This window comes from Sceloporus occidentalis, unplaced genomic scaffold, assembly GCF_023333645.1.
Source record: "Sceloporus occidentalis isolate IW3139 unplaced genomic scaffold, rSceOcc1.0.p SCAF_2, whole genome shotgun sequence".
Classification (NCBI taxonomy): Eukaryota; Metazoa; Chordata; class Lepidosauria; order Squamata; family Phrynosomatidae; genus Sceloporus; species Sceloporus occidentalis.
The window spans coordinates 204,273,625-204,285,682 of NW_028316982.1; the positions used below are offsets into that span (position 1 = coordinate 204,273,625).

At 39.8% G+C, this 12,058-nt stretch overlaps 1 protein-coding gene across 1 annotated transcript in view; it reads left to right on the forward strand.

Moving 5' to 3' along the window:
* The first annotated feature begins 1,446 nt into the window (after window positions 1–1,446).
* Window positions 1,447–12,058, forward strand: part of GART (phosphoribosylglycinamide formyltransferase, phosphoribosylglycinamide synthetase, phosphoribosylaminoimidazole synthetase) — a 40,459-nt gene continuing 29,847 nt past the window's right edge. Inside the window, exons 1-3 of the mRNA XM_089512060.1 lie at window positions 1,447–1,774; window positions 4,288–4,391; window positions 8,757–8,901. Of these exons, the coding sequence (XP_089368186.1) occupies window positions 8,757–8,901 (145 nt within the window). The 5' untranslated portion in view covers window positions 1,447–1,774; window positions 4,288–4,391. The remainder of the gene's footprint in view (window positions 1,775–4,287; window positions 4,392–8,756; window positions 8,902–12,058) is intronic.

Genomic DNA, 12,058 nt, shown 5'->3' on the forward strand with positions numbered 1-12,058 from the left:
CTGGCCTCTGATTGGCTCGGGAATGGAGAGGCTCGCGCCTGCGGGCCGGTGGACGCTCTGCCCTCCACGTCGACCATAGAGTCTGATGTTGGAGGACTGGGAAAGGAGGCGCTCCCTCCCTCCCTCCGCCGCGACTCTATGGTCACTCGTGTCTGAAGGGACAGCGCTATGAGGCCTTGTTCCAGAAGGGCTTAGGAATAAGCCCCTCTAGAAGACGGCCTCAGCACCCGAAAAGCCCACAAAAATACTATGGATGCCCGCCTTGAAAACTTAACCCACATAATGGCGGCCCTGAAGAGAGGGTTTGCCATGGCCATCTTCCTCTGGGGCTGAGAGAGTGTGACTTTTGCCCAAGGTCACCCAGTGCGTTTCATGGCCGAACCCTGGTCCCCAGAGTCAGAAATAAGCCCCTTCAGCACCATTTTATCTGCCCCTGGTTCAATGCTCAGGAATTCTCTGGGAACTGCACTTTTCTGAGACATTTGGCCTTCTCTGGCAGAGGGTTCTAGTGCCACAATAAACTACAGTTCCCAGGATTCGCTAGCATTGAGTCTGGGCAGATAAAGCAGTTTCAGACTGGATTGTTTCCGCAATGTAGACACAGCCCTCATTGAATGTTTAAATCTCTGCACCAATAATAATAATAATAATAATAATAACAACAGAATTCAAAGATATAGCCATGTTCCTCTGTGGAATCAGTGCGTAGACATAGAGATCTTGTAGCACCTTTGACGCTAACTGGAAGAAAAGTTGGTAGCATGAGCTTCCCTAGGCTAAAGTCTATTTCCTCAGGTGCATATCCGTAAACTTTAACCTAGGAAAGCTCATGCTGCCAACTTCTTCATTTCACTGAATCTCAGAGATGCTACAAGCTCTCTCTCCACACTGATTCTACAGACTAACATGGCTGTATCTCTGTGTTAATCTGTAGAATCAGTATGTGATTTTTATCTTGTATTGTATCGTTCTTGCAATTGCTGATGGGCTCCTGAGCTTTGGAGAGGGTTGAGCAAAACAAGAGGAATTTGTCGCCTGACTGCTCACCTTGTTACACAACCTATTATGTTTCCATGGTCTAAAGCAGGGGTAGGCAACCTGCGGCCCGCGGGCCGGATGCGGCCCGGTGAGGCCTTGGGACCGGCCCCAGCCTGGTCCTGCCGCCGATTGCCGCCGGGGCCTTTGGGGGGCAATTGTCTATAGAAGCCTCAGAAACATGCATTTATATTAACATTTTTTTAAAAAATCAGCAATTTTTTTTGCGTGTCCTCCATTTTTTTAAAAAAGTGTCTTCCATTTGAAAATTTTGTCCTACATTTGTCCTGGTTTATTTATATATTTAATTTTTTAAAAAATTATTTAATTATTTATGTTTTGGCTTCGGCCCCCCAGATGTCTGAGGGACAGCAACCCGGCCCCCGGCTCAAAAAGGTTGCCTACCCCTGGTCTAAAGACTTGAGATTCAGTGTTTGAAAGATTCATCCTTTACGTGGTTTATACAAACGTTGAAATGCCCTGTGATAACAAAGATCGCTTGTGCAAATCCACGTGTGAACCCCAATAGATATAGTTTAGGTTTTTTTATTTTAAAGAAGGCAATTTATCTAGTTTGGATTAACACTGTCCCTATCAATTTTCAGCCATGTAGAGATCTTGTAGCCCCTTTGAGACTGAAAGAAAGAAGTTGGCAGCATGAGCTTTCCTAGACTTAAATCTACTTCCTCAGATGCATTTGGTGGAGTGGAAGCCAGAGACAGAGAGAGATATGCCGTCAGTATGTGAGGATATCCATTAAAATTACAAATCCTTTGTCTATGGAAATGAAGTTGCAGGTCCAGTTTTAACGAGGGCCAATAGTGCCCAAAGAGTGGTCTTTGTGCATGGAGATGAAATGGCAGGTCTAGTTTTGCAATGGGACCAGCCTGCTAACAGGGCTATACCTTTGACTTTTCAGCCCTGTTAATGAAGGCTAAATCCCACCCTTTTAAAGAAATCCGTGCCTTTTCTTTTTCTTCTCCTTCTTCTTCCTGGGAAGAGTTAAAGGTTCTTGAAACTGCAGCATTGTGGGAGGCGTAGTGCTGAGCTCCAGGGAGGGCAATGCCCATTTTTGTTTTTTAAAGTTGCTTGCAGAAAAAAGTAAGTATTTGCTTTCTCTTTCTGGGGGAGAAAGGAGTAGGGAAAGCAGGCCAGGGTTGTGATCAGCTTCCGTAGACCTCGTTGCAGCACGACCCCCGTTTTTTTACTGAGGGGAAAGTTTATTTTTCAAGTTTTGGTGGCCACGTGTTTAGCCTCTTGATCTCCTTCTTCCTTGCAGTTGTTTCTTTCTGAGGTTTTGTGAATGGCTTTTTTTTTTTGTGCATTGTATACTAACCCTGGTGACTGGAGGGCAGAAAAAGAGTTGTGCAGGTTTTTAAAATTGCACAGATGTCCATCCAAAATACGGATTTTGCATATTTTTACCAAGATCTGCATATGCTGCAAAGTTTACAACATGACCCTGAAGTTTACAACTTAAACTATTTGTGTCAAGGTCTTTGAGCAGCATTGCAGGGGGAAAGGACATCTTTGAAGAACCGCTGGATCGTTTCCATGTTGCAAGTGTGTTATATAGGTTATGCATCTGAATGCATGCTCTTTAAACAACATAGAAAGTGTTTCCCATCTCTGATGAAAAGAATTTGGGCTACTGCCAGTAAAAAAAGCAATAGTGAGTAATACTGTAGGTTGCTTTCCATCAGGGCGAGAAACATTACTTTTTAGGACTTTTTAGGATATTTTCTTCAGCTCACAAATCCGATTTCCCTGGGGGATTTGGGGAGTTCCACTCCAAAAAGTAAATTTTCCAAGTTGTGATTTCAAACACTTATAGGGGTTTGTTGATAAATTTGTTCAGATTTGGAGAGTCAGGGTTCGAGATTATACTAGCCTTTACATCTGATTTATACAAAATTTGGCTCTTGGGGGTATAATCCAGGGTCCAAAACACACTGCAGAAATAATCCAGTTTGAGACCTCTTTGACTGCCCTGGCTCAATGTTAGGGAATTCTGGGAACTGTAGTTGCTGAACCTCAAGGGTCAGTAATTTGTGGCCCTCCATATATTTTTGGACTGTAGTGCCAATAATTTCTTACTAATGGCTCTGATGTCTAAAGCTGTGGGAAGTGTAGTCTCAAAACATCCAAAGGGCAGAGTTGCTTACCCTGCTGTACTGTACTGTATTCAGGCATGAAGAGTGCAGTCACTCAGGAGTTATTAGGAACGGTGTGATGATCTTTTCTCCACCCTCATCAAAACATGCTTACCAAGATTTTTTATATATATTATGCTGCTTCTTTCATATTTATAGTATTTCAGGGATTAAGGCAGAAGACAAATGAACCCTATTTTATTTTTAGATGAAAATGCAGCTAGTACTAGTAATGTTGACTGTATTAAAAGTATGTTTTTAGTTTGCAGTGTAATTTAGAATGTTGCCAGCTCTTTTCTAAGAGTCCAAGAAATGTGAACAGGAGAAATTCTGGAGTCAGAGGTCACAGAGTTGTATACATCTTTTTATCTTTTATTGGTCCAGTAATTCAATGTTGGGGGGATGCAGTGGATCAAGTGGTTAAGACACTGACTCTGTTGATTGCCAGATCAGCAGGTTGGCAGTTCGAGGCCCGGGTCCCAGATGATGGGATGAGCTCCCATCACTAGTCCCAGCTTCTGCCAACCTAGCAGTTCGAAAGCATGCAAATGCAAGTAGATAAGTAGGTACCATTTCAGTGGGAAGGGAACAGCATTCAGTGTAGTCATGCTGGCCACACGAGCACCAGAGCAGTCCTTGGAAAACACTGGTTTAGTAACTGATATGAGCATTGCCCCCTACAGTCAGTTACAACTAGACATTCATGTTAAAGGACTACCTTTACCTTTAATTCAATGTTATGTTGGAGGAAGCTGTCATCCAAAAAGTAACTTTGCCAAGCTCAGTCCTCCACCACCCTTCAAAGTTCTTTGGGTTTTTTTTTTTTTTCTGTTTTAAAAATGGTTAACCTGGTGATATGGAGAGGTGAAATGTCTGTGGAAATGCAGAACCAGTTTGTATGGTGGTTCTTTGGGTCCATAGTATTTTCAGAATTATGAAAGAGGCTGTATGCTTATTTTTATTTTGGTTCCTTTAGTAAAGAAAAGGATCTTTTTTAGCCTATAAAATAACAAATGAATGACCAGTTGTAGCCACCCTCTTTTTTATATATACTGAACTGAACTTTCTCATTCATTGGTCATTTCTTTACTCTTGTCAGTAGGGTTCTGATAGGCTTAAAGCTGGAGGCTGCTCTCTCCTCTTCTCTGCTTTTTGCTCGCCTATTGGAAATCCTCTTTCCAGATTGCCAGTAGCTAGATCACAGTAAGTATGCTGTGTGTCATAGTGTTAGCCTTTACTTCGATCTCTATGAGAATGACTTCCTTAATTCTTAATTTTTCTCATTTCTGATCCTTAAAACTATTATATTCTGATACTTTTGATATTATATAACAGCCCTTAGTGCATTGCATGTATGTATATCTGCCTGCAGGTCACCTGTCGACTTATGGCGACCCAATGAATTTCATAGGGTGTTCTTAGGCATTACCTAAGTAAACCTCATTGATTTCTTTGCTCAGCACAGCAACAAATGTGGGAATCATATTCAATAGATATCTGTTGGATTTGCTAACAGAGAGGTTTGGGACTAAGAAATCACTTTAGATTATTTTAGAGTACAGATTAGAAATACAGCAAGCATGAACTTTATACAGGTTTCGCCCTATCTCACAGCTACTGCCTAGAATTTAGGCATTCTCAGGGGCTTCTAACATAGTAGAATGTACAACTTGAGGCGTTTGCTTTTTATGTAAATTCCACACAGTTCAATGGGGTTTAGTCTGAAATCAGGATATGCAGTTTTACAACCTAATCCTGCATGTGTCTTCTCAGTTATGTTTCATTGTATTTATTATGAATTCTAAGTAAATGTGTATAATGGCCTTCAAATGTCTTGATCTAAACATTTATCATCCCTGCCTAATCTGGCTATTGAATGAATGAGCTTGGAAACATTACTTTTGTGAACTACTCTTCCCAAAATCCCCCAGCCAGCATTTATGTTTCTGGAAGATGTCACCCTCTGAAGTCATGTTTCCAGGCTCTGGGTTAGGGAAGGTTGGTATATAGACTTTTAGCCTTGTGTGTGTGTATGTCCCTTCAAGTCACCTGTTGACGCATGGTAACCCCATACATTTCATAGAGTTTTCTTATGCAAGGAATACTCACAGGTGGTTTTGCCAGTTCTTTCTTTTTAAATTTAGCCCACAGAACCTGGTATTTGTTCGCAGCCTCCCATCCAGGTACGAACCAGGGCTGACCCTGCTTAGCTACTAAGATCAGCCTTACAGCCTGATTAATCTTAGTGCAACAGCTCCTGTTCACCATGATCCGATTTTGTATCAGTTAGGTATTTTTAAATCCCAAATTTAAAAAATTGAATGGTGGCCAGCAACTGATGGTAGATAAAGTATTAACACAAAGAAAGCAGTCCCTTTGGAAGTTTGGAGTTAAATATATAAATCCCTGAACTGTGATTCTGGCTTCAGTTCCCTTAACGACAACAAATCAGTTGACTGAAATATGATGTTTAATATTGATAAAAGTTACACAGTCCAATTTTATGCATGCCCGCTTAGAAATGTGTCCCACTTTGTTCCACAAATGTTATTTCCAGACAGCTGCCTAAAATGTTAGCTTACAGCGGAGGTGAAAATTGTGTGACCAATGGGTCACATGTGATACTTTGGAGGATCTATTTTGAGCCCTAGGGTACCATCGATCCACCTAAAGCCCCTGGGACCCCCTACCAAAGATATATTTTTGGCCATGGAAAATCATTATTTAGTGGGGATACACCTTTTGAGGCCTAAAAATGCATTGTAAGGCCAATTACATGCTGTTTCAGCAGCTACCCCAGAATAGCCAGCTCCCCTCCTCAAAGGTCTGAGAACTAATATATGGTCATTTTCACTTGCCCCAAATGATGACTGTGATGATGCACTGTGGCCCTCTGGAGGTAGTGCAAGCCACACTCATCTGTGGCATACAGTCTGCTAAAAATGGAGAAGAGCATTTAAAAAATAGAACAGGACTACTATGGAGCAAAGGTGCAAGACTGGATGGGAAACATCATATATTTACTGTCAAAGGCTCCCTCCCTCATGTCTTTGAGCATTCCGCTTAAGAAGAAGAAAAATGCTGTTGTTATCAGTTACTTTTACTTATGCAGTTGGATCCAGTGATGGGCCTAATCTGCACTGCAGAAATAATCCAAATTAACACAACTTTAACTGTCATGGCTCCATGCTGTGGAATTCTGGGAACTGCAGTTTTGTGAGAGATTTATCCTTCTCTCTCAAAGCTCTGGCGCCACAACAAATTACAAATCTCAGAAGTCCATAGCATTTCACTATGCACTGCACTATTTCTCCCATTCAGATTAAAACTTAATCATATTTAGGTAGATTTGCTGACTTTATTTAGTCACTACCCAAAGGCCAATAGAACAGGTTTTTGGGGTACATGTGGGCTGTAAGAAGTGGAAAGATTACTGACTCTGTTGGATGAAGAAAGATGGAGGATAAGAACATGATTGGATTCTGGACATTATTTTCCATTGGTTATACTCCAAATATGACTATGGCTGGTTCCAAGCCTTGGCTTTTTACATCACTGATTGTAAACCTTCCTTTCCTTTCAATTGTGCACATTTTCAGAGTCTTCTTTTTTAAAACAACAACCCTGCTATAAAAGATGGGGTCCAAAAATTAGGAAGTCTCTAACCTGGAAGTGTCTGCTACTCTGGAAAGCTTGGTTTGAATTTCAAAAAAAGCTTTTCATGGAAGAAAGTCTTCCCTTGTTGGCAGCTCTGATGCCATTCTATGTGATACAATTCCAGTCTTTGGCCTTTATACATGGAATGTGTGTCTCCATACCTAAAAAGCCTGCCAAGTGCTTTTATCTGCGTTTAGAAGGAACTGTACACATTGACAAGACTGGGGTTAATGACCAGCCTTTTTAAAAGATGATACTATGGAGGTGGGGGGGGGTCAATGCCCTGTTTGCAAAGATTGCAACAGTGTGGCCTTATCTGCCTGAAAGAAGAAAAAGCCCTCCTTCCGACCAACATCTTGAGGGGGAGAGAGGCCTGGCCTGAAAGACTAAGAGCCCTCCTTCTGACCACCATCTTGAGGGGGAGAGAGGCCTGTTGTTTTATTTTGACTATTTTGACTTGCTGTTGTACACCGCTTTGATCTAATAAGGAAAAGCGGTATATAAATAAACATTATTATTATTATTATTATTATTATTATTATTATCTGCACTGCAGAAATAATGCAGTTTGATCTTGCTTTAATTGCCATAGCGCCATGCTATGGAATCCTGGGATTTAACAGAGAAGGCTAAATGTCTCATAAAACTGCAGACCCCAGAATTACATAGCATGAAGCCACGTCAGTTAAACCTGTGTCAAACTGCATTATTTCTGTAGTGCAGATGAGGCTTTAGTCATGTCTATGTGAAACTTTAATTCCCTCAGGGCTATACATGGGTTTCCATAAAGAAGCCATAATGTTTCATTTAGGGAGAGGGGTGATGTGTCGGTGCATGTTGGCATGAGGAGGTGGAAATGTTTTGTTAATTCATTTATAAAGTTATGTTTGTTAATCACACTAATAAATGTATATATATTTTTTATCAGTATTCTCCTGGGATCCAGAACCAACTTGGTAAAAGGTCTCTTAATCTGTCTCTTTATTTTTTTATATACAAAAGCAACTTGCATCTTATATCACTTCCAGCTATCTACTTCCAAGTATATCATTATGCTTAATGGCCATCAAAGGTAGTGTTCTAATCTACCACCTTGGAGACAGTTCACTTGGATTTTGAGCAGCTGAAGAACACAGAAACCAAAATATTAATTCAGTTCATTTTGTTTATCAGTCTAATAAATGTCTATGACTATGTGTGTGTGCACGATGCAGAGAGAAAGTGCGAGGGCATGCATGTTAAATAAATATGCATATAAATCCCTAAATCTATTTTTGCAGATATTTTAAATGTAGTATTGTTTATATAAAATATTCTTGTATTATGGTTCAATAAAAATGAATGGGGTGCTTGTCACACAACTGTATTTTATAATTAGCAGAGAGTAGTCATTCTTCTTTAATCTTCTATGTGAGATTTGGCCCATCACTCACTCATCCTACTGTACTCACATGGTTTCTGAGATAAGAAAGTTTAAAACAGGAGACCTGCATACTGCCCTACCTTGCACTTATTTGAGTAGTATAAGTAACAAATCATTGGCACGTTGGTTGCTAATTTACAATTTGTGATGCTTTCAGATTGTATTAAAATTTTGCTGTTTATTCTGTTACATTAGGGACCAGAGTAATTTCAGATGAGAAGCACCACTTAAACAATTCCCCTCATCCCATTGTTTCAAGCCACTGTTATGAGTCTATGAGATACTCAAAGTAATTTCAAAAAATATTTTCAAATATACATTTCTCATTTTTCAATTAAATGATATATATCTCTAAACACAGGGCTTGAACCTCGCTTAAATTTTGCCATACTCAGTTAAGATGCTGTCCTTCACCCACATTGGAATAGCAGCTCAAAAAATGTGGTGGTTCTGTAAATGACAAAGCTCCTCCTATTTTGAACATCCAGATGACAGACCGAGTGCTTGTGATTGGCAGTGGAGGGCGAGAACATGCTCTGGCTTGGAAACTGGCACAGTCTCCACACGTAAAGCAGGTATTGGTTGCTCCAGGAAATGCAGGAACAGCAAATGATGGGAAGATCTCTAACTCAGGTAATCAATGAAAATGTGAAATAATTTGTGAATGCAAGAAAAGCCATGCTAGGTTGAACAAAAGACCTATCCGTCCCTACAATCTTTTCCAACCAGATGCATATGGGAAGTCCCAAAACTCATCCCATGTGCATGAACACCCTTCTACTTTTGTTCCTTAGCAATTGGTATCCAAAGAAGGTACATAGCTTAGGATGATGGAGAGTAACATGCAACCACTGCTAGCATTTGACAGCGCCATCTTTCATAAATTTGTTATCCAGGTTGACAATTGTTATTACATCTTGTGGCAACCAGTTGGACTGTACAATACTTCCTTCTACATATCCATTCAGGTTCTTCCCTTCAACTTTCTCCACACCATATATTATTTTATACACTTCTGTCATGCCCCACTTCTTGATTTTCTTCTGAATCAGAAAGCTCCAATGCTGTAGCATTTCTATACAGAACCTCAAGCATCTTGGTGGTCCGTTCTTGCCCTTCTTTAGTTCTACATCACTGTTCTTTTTAAGGTGATTTTTTACAGTCTTTTCATCTGATACATTTTGGATTATCTGCCAACATCATACAGAGTTTTCTGACTTATTTGGGAGGTTATTGGAATTATTAATAATACACTACTAGTATTAATTATTCTGCTTTCTTTGTCCAAACAGCTAAGATTGTGTCTTCAATTATAGTAATTGCTTAGAAACTCATCACTCACAAACTCATTTCATTTCTGCACTACAGCTTGGGATAATTATTTTTGGATTACAACCCTCAGACTCCCTCATCAGCAAGGCTAGTAATTATAGTATACTGGTACATGGGGTCTCTGGGAACTGCAGTTAAAAAAAGTAATTTTTCCAAGTTGTGATGTACAGTGGCCTTAACAGGTAATAAAACTGCTTTGCATAGTTTCCTTCCTGGCTTCTGTTTTGGAGGACAACTGTGAGCAGGAAGGATGTCATCAGTCTGTTTCTAGACTGTATAGATGTTTTCCTTACATCCCCCAAATGGAAGAGAACATCACTTCAGGGTCTGTGATGCCCTTGAAAGATTTTTATTTCTTTCGCATGTCAGCATTTCTAAATGCAAGGAAGGATAATGGAAATAGCTGGCAGGAGCAGAGATTGTATGACTCCAGTGTATCTCTGGCTTTTGCTCTAGAACAGGGGTAGGCAACCTGCGGCCCGGCAAGGCCTTGGGACCAGCCCCAGCCCAGTCCTGCCGCCGATTGCCGCCGGGGTCTTTGGGGGACAATTGTCTATAGAAGCCTCAGAAACATGCATTTATATTAACATTTTTTTAAAAATCAGCAAATTTTTTCACATGTCCTCCATTTTTTAAAAAAAAGTGTCTTCCATTTGAAAATTTTGTCCTACATTTGTCCTGGTTTATTTATATATTTAATTTCTTTAAAAATTATTTAATTATTTATTTTTTGGCTTCGGCCCCCCCAGTTGTCTGAGGGACAGCAACCCGGCCCCCGGCTCAAAAAGATTGCCTACCCCTGCTCTAGAAGCAGACATACCTGCTTCTAAAAATCAACCCTTCATTTGACCTCAGGCTAAAAATGGTCATCCCAAACCAGAGATGGGGAATGTGTGTCCTCTCAGACTCCACAGACTGCAGTACAAACCAGATTCAGCCAGCATAACTAATAGTGAAAGATTGACAGCCTAACAATAGAAGGTCCCACTAACATCTTTGTTTCAGTCCAAATACATGTTCATAAATTATACCCTCCTCTTCCCGTGAAGCTTAAAGAGGAGCAGTCCATTCAACAATACCTTTTTCTGAACAGCAAACCTGCCTCTTGATACTGAGTTGTGAAATTGTAGTTTAGTTAATTAATGTTTTGACCCTTACGGACTCATGTAGATAATCAGCACACATTACGATAAAACTACTGAAGCTGTCTTCCACTTGTTTGCTTTGCTTTATTGTGGAGTATTTTTACAGAGGGCTAAATCCAAGATCCACTCATGCAACTAGCATTTCCCTCTTCCTCTTTTTTCTCCTACAGCTTCCTAAACACTCACCCCTATCTGCTCTAGAGAATTTCCAAACCCTCTAGAGCTTATTCAGGAAACACATGAGAGGCTGCAAAACAGAAATAAAATTTGTGTAGTAGCAGATTATTATGTGCAGGCCCTTACATTGACAGTCCCCCACCCTAAAGACATACGGTACATGCATGCAACTGTGTTGTTTCATGTTAACAAACCAGACCTAGTGATGTTAATCTCTAACAAGAGAAGGTCTTTTGTCAAGTGAGTAGATCTTAATTGGCCATTCAATATTAAGCCATTTAGCATGTTCTGAACATGTAAATACTGCTTGCTTAGAGAAACTGTTCAAATACAACATTAAAAGCTGGTTTGGAATTGCAACAATGATCTTTAGTGAGTTCATTTTCCTTCCTATCTATTTCTGATCTTGGGCTGCCTCAAACCAATAGTTTATTGGTTTGTCTGAAAAGGAAAACTATTTCTACTTGCCTGAAAGTATAATTAAATGGAATTAATAAAAGTGTACAGAAACAAAATAATAGATTTTCCACCCTAGTGTGATTGTTTCTAGCACTGCCTTTTGTTGTTATTTGATTAGCTGTTTGAAACAAAGGCAGTGTTAAAATATTTCAAACGGATGAATGAATGGATAGATACATTTGAAATATATTAAAATAAATGTGCACAAACACATAGAAGCAAGTTCAGGATAAACCAGGGTTTAACCTGAGGAACTTATGGTCCTCCTGGTGTCTGGAGTACCCTTACCAACATCCATGCTTGGCAAAGCTCATGGGAGTTGAAGTCTAAAATATCTGAGCTGGCCAACAAAGTCAAGGCAACTTATGTCCAAGAAGCCTATTAAGACCAAGTAGTAATGCATACCAGATTACATGGTTTAAAGCTTTCAGGAGATAAAAGGAGAAGATTTTTCCTTTTAAAATTCTTATTTTAACCAGTGAGATTTTCTAATCTACTGATGAATTTGCTGCTCTGTTTTTTATTAACAACAGCAGAAGGAGCTTCTTAAAATATAAATAAAAATGCAGTAAATTTGACTTTAATACTGGTTCTGTCATGTGAATAGACAAGATTACCAGGAGAGGAAACCATGTTTAATTCAATAAACACAGACACACAAATTTTTGTTCAATGCT